The sequence below is a fragment of the Anopheles nili genome, chromosome 3 (assembly GCF_943737925.1).
Source record: "Anopheles nili chromosome 3, idAnoNiliSN_F5_01, whole genome shotgun sequence".
Classification (NCBI taxonomy): Eukaryota; Metazoa; Arthropoda; class Insecta; order Diptera; family Culicidae; genus Anopheles; species Anopheles nili.
In genome coordinates, this window is record NC_071292.1 from 52,345,102 (window position 1) to 52,357,690 (window position 12,589).

The following is a 12,589-nucleotide window of genomic DNA, read 5'->3' on the forward strand; positions in this document are numbered from 1 at the left end:
TCTCCTTCGAAGCGAGGCAAAAAGCATCGCAGCAATGGTCAGTGAACGGGGTACGGGGCATTCAAGAAGAGGATATCGCTCTCGCCGCGGGTATTCTTCAAAATCGCACGAGGTAGAAAAAAAAACGCTTGACAGCTTGGGGCAGGGTTTGAACGTACGGCGGCGGCACGGTGGTGGATTTGGTGCTTGCGTTTCTTTCTTTTGCTTGTTAGACGCTTATTGCGCTCGCATTCCACGCCGAGGTAGCTGATCCCGCGGAGGTGGATGATTTGTTGGGTTGGGTTTTATTTCAGGCCCTCCTACTACTCTTTTGGAAAGATCCTTGCAGGGTGAGCGCTTGAAGGCGTGATACACCATCGTTATCCTTTCGCTTTTGATGAAGGTGATTTGTTTATTCGCAAGCAACTAGTGCGCTGCTTTTCGCTGGGATGGCTTCTCCCGGCGCTGGCTTTATGGACTGAAGCCAGACTGCAGGGGAGCTGGTCGTGTCCTAAATAGTGCTATCGCACCGACGGGGTACCGCCGAACCCGGATGTGGCCGTTTAGCTATTAATTTTGACTGAGTGAGCTCTTACGGACGCAATGGGCTGAAGATGAAGATGGTTCAGCTTCTTGGCGGCGATCTTTTTTGTGCGTCTCGAAAAAGGTAGCTTTTGAGCGTTGCTACGGGTGGATTTTAGTTTTTATGCAACCTCGCAGCTCCGTACGTTAATCAAATGCAAATGTTGTTTTTGCTACAGGGCAGGGTCAAGCCTTCTGCAGCTGATATTTTCCTTCTCCGGATCCTTCCTGGAATGGTTTTTTTTTTGTTAACAACCTTCATGAACTGCCTTCCACGCTTCATGTTTTGGTCATTAGATTTCCTTAATCGGATCACATAAAAAAAGGTAATCATATTCATAGACGGATAGCTTAAGTTGTCAAATCATTTTGGCTTTTGTTTATCCAATAAACGTTTTAATCTATTTTGTTTGATATTCCATCAAGTCATATTGTTTGTAGGAACCGTTCAGTGAATATGTTTAGTGATTATGCAAACGGTTAAATATTACTGAAACGATGCAATTATGCATTGAATGCTGTTATAGCCACCCACATTGCATAAGCGAATTAGCTATAAAATCCCATATGGCCAATGCGATTCATCCCAAAAGATTATAAACCATTATCACGTAGAAAGGAAGTGGAATGCCAGAAAAATTTTATGGAACCCCTTCGCAAGTGAACGATACTAAATTGAGTAGAAAAATTTCGCCTCGTTTTCGTTGCCACCGTTGAACCAATAACTCTTTTTATCCTTAGGGAAAATCATCCCTGCATCCTCACATCGTTATTCCAACTGGGAGTATTTTTTTTTCATTCTTTACTATTGCGCATGCTTCCGGTTTCGAGGGATTGGTTCAAAAAAAAATGCGCTTTCCAGGTTTAGGAGTTTTGTTTTTAAGATTTTTTTCTCATTATGAAACTTTAGTTTTTTTTTTATTTTTACTTCATCTCAAAAACTTTATCATAGTGTGAGTAAACTAAACTATTCTATATACAAATAATGCATGCGATGTCGTATTTTACAAAACTGCTGCCTATTTTCAAAACTTGTTTAAATCTCAATACACTTAAGTATCTTTTACCCAACGTTTTTTTATGCCTACACTTATGAATTTAATAGAATATCTTCGCTTCTCGGATCATTGACCTGCTACTGACACTAATTGAAAGTTTTGTAAATTAAAATATATAGTTTTTAAAAATCTAATGCGAATAGATGCCATTAAAAATTAGCTTATTGGCAGATTTATTGACCAGTCACTAGCGGATGCATGTGCAATATCCTGAAAGGCCTGTAGTGTAGATGCAGTGTTTTTTTGAACGTTGTTAAGGCGCATGAACGAAGCCTAAAACAAAAACCAACGCGCCGTGCCGAACAAGTGAAAGTTCTCGTCGAAAAGAGGTCTGTTACATTGGCCTTGGAACAGACTCCACCACATCGAGTCTGATACGGGGCGACGGAAGAGAAGGATCATTGAAGGACGTCTGAGTAGGTCGAGTGAGTCTCGACTAAATTAGGACGGCATAGGAGAAGCCCGGCTGTCATGTCAAGCCGATGCTGTTTTGCACGTTCTCACCGAACTCCAGTCCCGCTGTGAAGGGGTGTTCTCTTTCCACCCAAATCATAAGAGCGCCAACTTAAAAGGCTTTTTTGTTTCGTCGACAAACCACACGAAACACACGAAAACGAAAACGCCCGACCTGCTGCCGTTGCTTTCGGAAAATGTGGAAAACTTTACCACGCTGAAAATGTGCCCACGTGTGCAGATTTTTGACTCGTTATTTTTTGCTCGTCGGCTGACATGGCACGGCATCAGCTGCAAAAAGGGTTGTGGTTTATCTTTCCTAGTTGCTTTCGAGCCTTTTTTTTTGTGCTGTACTTTCAATCAATTTTCTGCATCGATAGATGGAAGGAGTTTCGTCTTTTGAGGAACTTTTACCGCACCTGCCAGTACGTTGATTGGTTTGCACCATCTGAGCAAAGTGAAACCCAAAATAGAAACGTTTACACTCGGCACGTGTGTGTGCTTCGAGAAAGCGAACCACTTTTTGCATAATCTGCTCGAATTTAGACCACGGTAGCTCGGTAACGGTTACCGGCACATGCATTAGCGAGAAGGATTAATTGCTTTTTTCAGGGATCATCTTTTACCGACAAAGCATAATTTGTTGAATAATCCTTCATCCGAATCCGTAACAAATCGATGACAAACGAAGCACATTAAATCATTTCCATATCCAAACAAAGGTACAATTGTGCGCCTTCATTTGCATATCAGAAGGGCCAAGTTTTACGCGGCCACATTTGACTAGCGTCTGCACTGCACTATGCACCAGTGGACGGTGATGCACGTGCATCCGGAAAAGCGGCTCTTACAAAGACACTGCGCTTGTCCGGAAGTCGTATTGAACGGAGGAAAACTTCCATCATGCTGTCATAGGGGACTTGTTATCCTCTTTTTCTGCGGCAACCAGCAGACATAGTGTTAAATCTAAATGTCAATTCGGGCTCAACTGCAACGAAACCGTCGCCCGATTGCCCGCCGGTGGCTCGAATGCAAATGAAATGCTTGATTGCTGATGCATAATATACGATGAAGCCATTTTCTACACCCATGCCTCGCTGTCGCACGTCTCCCTTGCATTTCTCACGCGTCAATACGATGCGGGAGTGAATCTTCCATTTCGGGTTTAGAAATGTGTTAATTATCTATGCGTAATTGCAGCCCCAAAGTTCAACTCCCTTTTCAGGCTCCTATCCAACCTTCTGAAACCTCGATTACGTCCGCCAGGAATTGGGCATCCATTCGAGCGTATCGCAATCGAAATATGTTGCCCTTCGATGCCGGCGGGACAGTTGATTTTCCGGCGCCCAATCATCAAGTACACAGTTTAGCAAATATTTGCACACATAAATCCCACATACCTTTTCCCATCGCGTCTCCTTCCGAAGCTTCCGACATAGTAATGATAATGTCGACTCGTGCGACTCATGGAATTCGTTTTGGGAGCGAATTTAATTCAATAATTTTCCACCCTTCAGCTTCTCCGTCGATTGCGTGCCATGTGCGGCATGCAATGAGTAAGCATGTAAATCATAATTTATGCTGATTTCTCTCCCACAGTTCATAATAACTGATTGCGTAGGTGCCGTAGGTGGGATCGTTCTGGCGGGGATCCGTATGAATGTGTGCTGTCGTACCCTTGTGTCCCTTGCCCTAGCGGATCGAGAGCGCTGAGCAACAAAAATTAATGTCAACTTGATTTTTACCAAGCCCGGATAACGAAGCCTCGTCCCGGGTTCGGGTGGGCTCGACCCATTTGTTCTGCCATACAGGTTGCTCTGCCACAAAGTCACTACCATTGATATTTGTTCCACGAGCCTCCCCGACGGGTCGTCCCTCGTGTGCCGCTAAACAATCGTTGTGATAATGATAATAAATTTTGACGAGATTTCATTCTTTTACCCTTGGTGCGGTCCCATTAGGCGGGAGGGGACGTTTAACAGTTGAGACAGTAAATCCCGCAGACCTACGAAACATTGCTTTTTTGCATGATTTGTAGCCTAACGTAAACCCACCGCTGTCGCTGACTGAGGTTGATGGTGAAATGAGATGAAAATTGGTGCTGCGATGAATGTATGCTAAAATGGTGCCGAATTGCTTGCTTTGCTTTCGCCCTTACAGGTCGGAAAAATCCCATTAAGCATAGCTGCACATAAAAAAAATCCATCATTTAACTTTTTCTTCTCGATTGGAAAACCGCGAAGAGGGTTGGTTCGGATCATGCTCGCCTCAAATCTGTGGGTCCGATTGCACAAAGGGCTGTGGATTGGCGGAACAAAATCGCATCCCTTCGCCGGTTGACGTCGTCGACTGGTTACGGCGCCCTGAAGCGCGCCTTTACATCGCGAGAAAAATAGAACGCATGATGTTTTTCGAAACGTATAATAAACGAGCCCGATAATGCCGGCATAGATTATGATACGGCCACAGTTTCACCGGGAATCACTGCCATTCATGCCGCCATCTGCCGATTCCTTCGTTATCGAAGGCGTGCGGAATTGAATTTCATGTCTTTTTTGCGCTCCCCCTGGCATACGATGTCAATCGCGACAGATTTTGCATGTTTCCATCTTTTAACTTTTTTTTTCTATGATTTTTCGTTTGCATTTCTACATGCAAAACCTCCAACACGCACGCATTGTTGTGACTGAAAAACCCACCGTTTGCTGGAGGTGGGAGAAGAAAATAAAACGGATCTGTATGATGGCTCATGTTACCATCATGGTGTACATTTTCCATTCCGCAACCATCGAACCGCGAACAAATTTGGCAATGGATTCTGTTTATATTCGTGTGGGCACATTTTATCTTGACTCTACACCTTGTCGGTTTGCGTCCAAAAAAAAAAGCGAGTATATCATTCCAATCGGGAATATCTCGCGGTTTTCAATTGATTACTGTAACATAATGTGGTTACAAAAAGTGAAAGCGATGATGAAGCAAAGAACAAACCGCGTATTTACTTTTTTTTAACAGCCTAGTTTGAAAATATACCCGAAAACACCATAACCGTGTGTTAGGGTTGATTTAAGTACAAAAAGGAATATTAAATTTAATCCTTTTCATTCCACAGCATCTCATGCGCAATACTCACGGTTCGATGATTTCGAATAGCACTGGCAGCGTAGGATTGAAATACGCTTAGATATTAAATTTTGTCCGCTGGTGAACTCTAACAATGAGTCATACGCATTCCGTGCAGAATTCGAATCCTTCTATTGGAAACGGTTCTTTGGTGCTTTGGGAGTCCGTAATCCTTGCTACGTCCAAGACCACCACAAAACCTGAATCGCTGTGAGAAAAGAGACCGGAAATTCATTTCTAATCCGCTCAACTAAAATCGGTAGCGTGTCGACAAACGTTGATGGTTTAGATTCGTTCTCTTTTGTTTCAAATGTGCTCACCGTGAATTTTTCCCTCGGCGTTCTTCGCTAAAAAGATTGCAAACAAATATTCTGCGTCGAATTATGCGAAGCAAAAGGCTTTGCGATCGAGCGTGGAAGATCTTTAACGTTTGAGCTTCACTCGGTCTACGAAGGGATTACGCAAAGATTTGCTCTGTTATTAGCCGAAACTGCTCAACTGCCCAGCCTGCTGGGACCACCCAGCGAAACTCGCAGACTGAGGTTTTTGATTAATGGATTACGCTTTCACACTTGCTCAAACTTTCGCACTTTCACTCCTACGATCCGATAACCTCTCGGAGGCCCGTACTGTCCGTGATGGGTGTAATTAATTATTCCACCCGGGGCACTTATTGAAGCGATGATTTAGACAAAATTCACAACCCTCAGACCCGCAAACACGTACCGGTATCAAAGCGAGGACACGATCGGGTCACAAATTACCAGCCGCTGCTGGTTCGGCGCCGTTTCCGAAGGAGTCGCTTGTTCCGCCCGGGCGCAAGTTCCTTCGCTAAGCCTCCCGGGCTTTATCTTTGGTCTGCTAATGGAAAAATCATGCTACCCGACCTCCGATTCCTGCAGCAAAGCAACCGGATTTTGTGCGAGCCAGAACTTTGCAAAGTGCCTCAGGCCGAAATCGGCACGGCACTCTTTTGCTTCAACACTAGCCCGGACGGCGATCCTCTCGTCGAGCCTGAGCCGTGTTTTCCCCGTACCATTTCGCACCTTTTTCCCAACTGATTGCTATCTAATTATTTCATTGTACCCGGTCCCCTCCCGTCCCATTACCGATGAAAGGTGAAATTTTATTTTCCCCATTAAACTGTCAACAGACGCAACTCGGAGTGAGAAGCGCGCTATACACGCCGACTTTTCCGGGTTTCGCTCATGGCAAAAGGACGACCTTTGTTTTGCCAGCCGAAGGTTAAACGAGGCTAGGGATAGGAGCGGAAGAACAGCTTTGCGCATAATTCGCTGGCATCATTTTGCAAAGGTGCTAGATGAGGTGGTTTCTCAACGCGTGCGAGTGAAACCCCTTTCGGGCTGTTTGTCGTTCAAATTTACAACACCACCGGGAGTGGCGTCTATTCTTTCGAACAGCTGGCAAACGACCTACCTGTGCTTGTATGTGGTTGATTTAATGATGGTTTCGCCGATGCCCCTTTTCAGCTCCGGTCTTCGTGGCTCACAGCCGGGTGGGAATGTTTCAAATCCGTTCCCTGAAGCGAGAGTGAAAAACTCGCCCAAAAACACGTTTCACGACAAATTTCTTCGAAACTGTGCCTACCCTACGTGTGGCCCGTGCGCGAAAGATTAGTACGCCTCCGTTTCTAAGCTTTTGGGGCTGGGCGTTTTCCTTCAGCCACTAGCTCAACCTAAACCAGCTGAAGGCCCGCCAGCAAAGAAGGGCGTATTTCGATGGGTGGCAGCTGTGGGTTCCCTTGCGAAGGTTCTAGCTGGAAAACCCGTGCTCCGCAGGCTGGTGGTGCTAAATTTTTGCTTCCCATTCCCATTGCTACTTTCGCTCTGGTAGAACGCGAATGTGAAAGTGTGGGAGAAATTAATGCGTATGTAATTAGAAAGCATATTTCTTCAGAGGCACTTCGAGGGCTAGGCAGCTGGCAGAAGGTCTAACGAGGCAGAAGAAGTTCAGAGAGAAAGTAAACAAGTTTGCAATTTGCAACGATTCTTAATCACAATCACATCTAATTAATGATTTCAATTTATAATCCCACAAGGCCTCGGGCCCCCGAGGAGCCCGACCGAATCGTGTTGGGTGAAGCGTAGACGTTTACATGCGGCTGTCGAATGTTCGAAGGTTAGCAAGAAGAGCAGAATCATTAGAATCTCTCCCGACCTCCGCCTCGGGGACACACGGAACAAGGTGTCAAACGCTGGCACACGACGTGTTCACCAAAAGTCGGCGTGAAATTTGTTTCTAATTTAATTTCATCCAACCGCCTCCCGATGCCCGGTGCCCGGAGGCGAATCATCACGCGGGAATTTCCCATTTGTCAGTGGGAAGTTTTTCTCCATTTTCTCCACCGCCGGTGCGTCGCGTGTGGCAACGCACCTGTCGCTTTCGGGGCTCGATGCGATGCGAAATAGATGAACTGACGTTTGAGGGCGTGTTTTCGAACCACCCTGTCGTAGGCACTTCCTTCCGATGTCGATGCGGAAATATCCACCCCACATCGCATCACGCGAGCCTCTTTGAAGGGGCTCGCGTGAAAACATCTGCAGCCCAATCCCGAGAGTAATGTTTTTCACCCGGCGCAACGATTTGTACAACGCCAAAAATTCCTAATTTCTAATCGCAAATAAATATTCCTACACAAACGGTACAAAGCGTGCACGCGCGTACGGCGGCCTGCAGAAGGTAAATTTGTTTCGGCCCAAACAATCGGGGGCACGGTCGATGAACAAGCCCTCGGGGGTGGTGACGCAAACGTTACTTCCAACGCGCTTGATTTGAACGCCTCGCCCTTCGTCGAGAGCAGCCCGCGAAGGGATGTTGTGGCCCATTAGGGGAAAGGCTCGGTAGGCGAAGGAACACGATTTTAATTAGTGTCAGCATTTGTAAAAACTTTTAATAAAGTATTCGCTCAGTTTCCGCCAGCAAACAGCAGGCCCCTAGCGCGCACCGGAGGCTGCCGAAGGAAAACAAGTGCGGTTTCGATGTGGCGGAAGCGTGTGCGCGCGCGTGCCTACCCCTAACGAGCACGCCACCAACACCCACGCAACGAGCGGGGGTTGATATTGTTTCCCCGCCGCACTCGCACAACCGTTGCATGTGATGGCTGGAAGAGCCTGAGGCGAGCGCGCTTCTCCCACGAGCAAATGGCTTGAATCCCAGTGAAAGTATTTTTATTTCGGTATTATCGAATTGTTGTTTCCATTCGCAACACGACGTGAGGCGCATCCGGTGTGGGTTGCGGGGGTGAGTTTTCCAATGAGAGGGTGTAAGGTTTTAATTAAATCTCCACTTTTCGATCGCATACCGAACGCGAAAGAAAAGGATCCCTGGGACGTGGCTGGCATGGAAAGGCGCCTGGACACTGTAGGGCCTTGATTACGGAGCCAGCGCGTCGGGATGTTGGGAATAAATTTTAGTAGATAAATCAGCGGCCTGCCCGTTTTGGGATCGGGAAAATTCGAACCCCGGCGTCCGGAGACGAACAATCCAGGTCGGCGTTTGTTTTTGGCCGGAGGAAAAAGGCCGCAATCGCCTTAGCGAGGGATTGTTTCACACGTAATGCGTTTGAGCCGGCCAAAAGCCGATTAAGCTTGGGAGAGGGTGTTCGTGAAAACTCGTCACCCAAGCGAGATGCGGTAACCATAATAGCAAGGTGATGAGTAATTATGTATTTTGTTAGCGTCTTGGTGACGTTTGATTAGTGAAGGGAAGCGAACGTAATGCATCGATTACTGTGCAACAAATGGATGTTCACATTTTGGTTCAGTTTATACCGCCTTGCTGTATGCTTCAACCGTGCCATGTGTACTGTGAAATTAATTTTTTGCCCTCCGTAATATATTCTAATGTAAGCTTTGTCCCTTCCCAAACGGTTCATGCGAAATCGACGCGTCTTCCTCCGAAATCGTCCGACGAAGCAACCCTTCCGATCACGCTAACTAACGAGACGAATCGATTTAGCACGTTCGGCCATTTTGGGGGCAAAATATTCCTCCCTCCTGGCCCATCATGCCGCATCACCCGCTCATTATCGTCATCGGCCGAAAGGCTAGCGAGCTGGAACAAATTAACAGCGATCCTTTCCAGCGCCGGTGCCAATATCTGGTCCCCATAACCCATAACGCCATCGAGAAAACGTGCCGGCAGCGCGCGCGGCGTCTTTACTCGCACTGCGTGCCGCACCGTCGCATGTTGCGGGGGTTTGATTTTCCGATTGGCATTTTCCTTAAAATACCGTTTTCATTCCATAAACCCCGCCGCGCGGGCCCGTCGGGGGAACCCTTTCGGGGTGAAGAATTTTACCTTTTTCCGCACGGGGGCGCAAACCCCCGGGAACGTGCTCGGGCATTAACGACGCCCTAAGACGCCGAGTTTTCGGTTCCGGTGATGATGATGGTGCTTGAATGCACGCTAGAGTGAGTTTTAAAATTTAATTAGGTTCTTTGATTTATTGTAAATTACCTGTCAATTATGCACGGCGATGGTGCGCCGGTGGGTGAGCAAACAACGACAGGCACCGGGCTCGATTGAACGTACACGACAACCTTCTTCATTATCGACGCGCTGTAGCTGGTGCACTGGCTCGGAACACCGTACATCCGTCGAATAGATGCACGTTTTTTTTTCCTCAACCAAGCTGCCACATCCCTGCGCGGTCAAGTCACCGAAGCGTATCGATAGTGATTAGCAGCACGTTAACATTTGGCAAAGAGCACAACCGCAGCAGGACCAAAGGCAGAGGCTGATGAGCGATTTGAAAAAAAAAAGCTCCTTCAATGACATCCGACATTTGCGGTGATGGCACCGGAATGCAGGTGAACTTTTTCGAGCGCCCTTTTCTTCCTTTGCCAATGCGGCGGTGCTCTTTGATTAGAATTTCAATTCCACTCGCCTCAATTATGCGGGCGTTCTTCTTTCCTTCAACCCATCCAACCTTAACGGGTAGAGCGAAGACGGGGCCCCCAGCGGGCGGTTGTGATTAAATAATGAACCATATCCTTCGGCCCGGATGTTGTCATTATCTTCCACGCAGCGCCAAACGCAACCACGAGGAAACAATCGATGCCCGGTAATTGGCCGTTCACTTGAAGTCAATTGATGGACGAATGCGGGGCCGTGCGACGAACGACGTGTCCGGGGTACAGGTGACCGTCTGCTATTAGTCTGTTTGTTTGTTTGCTTGCTGGCGGCAAACAGTTCATCATCGTTAGCCGTTAATTAGCGATGACATCGTCATCTTCACTGTGTACCGTGGGCATCTCCCGGCGGGCCATCTCATGGCCATTTTCTCTCGAGATTATCCCGTGATGATGGACGGCTCGCGCGGGCACAGTTTATGGGGGCTTAAGCAAGCCTGCCTGGTATTAGAGCCGATCAGGCGGGATCGGTTCACTAGTTCGCCGATGTATTCGCCCAAGCGTATCGCACACTGAAATTGCACACACTAAATCGAAACCTCTCACTAATGAGCCGCTTCTTATCCTTTCCACGGTTTTTTTTCGTTTCAGCGTGACACCATCGTGCTGGATCCCACCAGCTCGGACATCCGGAACTGCGTTTCCAAAGGCAAAAGCGAGGTAAGTCTCTAATAGGCATGGGTAACGTAATTACTTTTATTTCGTTAAGGGCTTGAAGCCCTCTAAAGCTGTAGGCAAATTGTACACAGTTTCCAATGGCACTCGAATTCGGTGGGGTTTTTTTTAAATAAGCAAAAATAGTATAATCAACTGAAGCACACCACCTTTGGTAACTTTGTGACCGAAGTACTCCGAACCGGGTGAAGTACAACTCCCGTTGTACTGTCTTTGTGCGGAATTTCTCGCATCAGTTCCCTTGTTGCATTGCCATCCTGGAAACATTTCCATGTCCGTCTGGAGTGAACATAAACTTTCCCGCTCTATTGTATCACTCCGGTGTATGTATGTGTGGCTGCGTGCGTGCGGCTTTTTGTGTCGCCCGGGTGTGCGAGAGACGAGCAGTTTTTAGCAAATCGACCTATTGAAGAGGCAGTCCACTGACTTTTGTACCTCGGTGGCTCTCATCGCACTTTAAATCAGTGCACCCGAGCAAATAAATTGCAATCTGTCGACCATTTATCTTCAGCCAGTGCCAGGAGCGGAGTGGGACGCCGAGTTCTCGAGTCCTCCCCAAAATGAAGATACCACCGTGGGTTGCAACAGCAGAAGAAGCAGATGCTGAACTTTAGCTGAATGGTGGTCGGGACTGCTGGGCCACAGGCGCGCTCGTTCGGCAAAAGCATTTTGCCGTGGGATGAGCGGTTCAAAGAGACTGACGGGAAAAAGTTTGCTTTTTTCCTTCGTCGAGACACGGTCCAGGAGGGAGAGAGCAAAAAAAAAACGGTGAACCAACTTTTCCTGCAAGGTTGCGCTGTGGCAAGGCTGCCAGCGCTAGGAAGCATCTCCTGGACTTCTTAATAGGTATAGGTGCGAAAGGAATAATTCCTCGAAACACGTAGCCCCCGGGTGATGGGATGGAAAAATATACATAGCAAAAGGGGAAGCGGTCGGGTTCACGACGTGCCATCAATTGTCCTTTTTAATGGCGGCTAGCCGGGCTGCAGCCGAAGCATCTGCCCTGCCCGGATAGTCAACCTTTCGCAAACAAACTAGTTACGAAGCAGCGAGGCGAGACGACGATAATATAAATTTCCAGCAAAACTTTCTCCCATTTCCCAGGAGGGGCGCATGCAGTTTCTTAAAGGGTTCGAGTGTGTGAGAGAGAGAGAGAGAAAGCGAGTTAGGGGGTATGAATTCTTGCAAACCGAAGAATCGTTCGGCGAACGAAAAGAATCATCTCCTCCGGCGTGTGGGCGATGTGCTCGAGATGTACACATTCACCTTCACCGGTTAGGTTGCAGCAAGCTGTAGACCCAGTCAGTGCTGCTGTTAAAGCGGCTGAAATATTACACAGGTGCACGGGCAGCAGATCCGGGTGGAATGGTGCCAAAAGAACATAAGTCCAAAGGTAAATGTTATGCCACTTTGCCTCCCTTCAATCAAGCCTCCCACACCCCAGGGTGCGTTCTGATGTCTGAGATTGCGTGCACGGAAGTAAGTGGATAGCACGCCATCTCACGCACCTTGCGTGCGCACACACATGTATGTTGCTCGAGCCCGTGTGTGTGTGCGTTGACTCCTTCGTTCGCTCACCCCGTAATCCTTTCTCGAGCAGGCGGTATATCGATCTAGCTCACGGAAGAGAAATGTTCCTTTCAAGTGGCAAGACGAAGGAGATTTTCCATCCATCCACCCTCCTTCGTAAGCCATTTGCCTCGAGCAGGCAGGAATGCGTTTGCGTATCGGCAAAATCTGAAAGCCACCCCCTACACGACGGGGGTGGTGCGAGGTAATAATAGA

The 12,589-nt window shown here is 47.6% G+C and overlaps 1 protein-coding gene across 1 annotated transcript in view; it reads left to right on the forward strand.

Annotated features, from left to right (window-relative positions):
* Positions 1–12,589, forward strand: part of LOC128724594 (semaphorin-2A-like) — a 184,691-nt gene that overhangs the window by 119,421 nt on the left and 52,681 nt on the right. Inside the window, exon 4 of the mRNA XM_053818318.1 lies at positions 10,721–10,789. Coding sequence (XP_053674293.1) covers positions 10,721–10,789 — 69 coding nt within the window. The remainder of the gene's footprint in view (positions 1–10,720; positions 10,790–12,589) is intronic.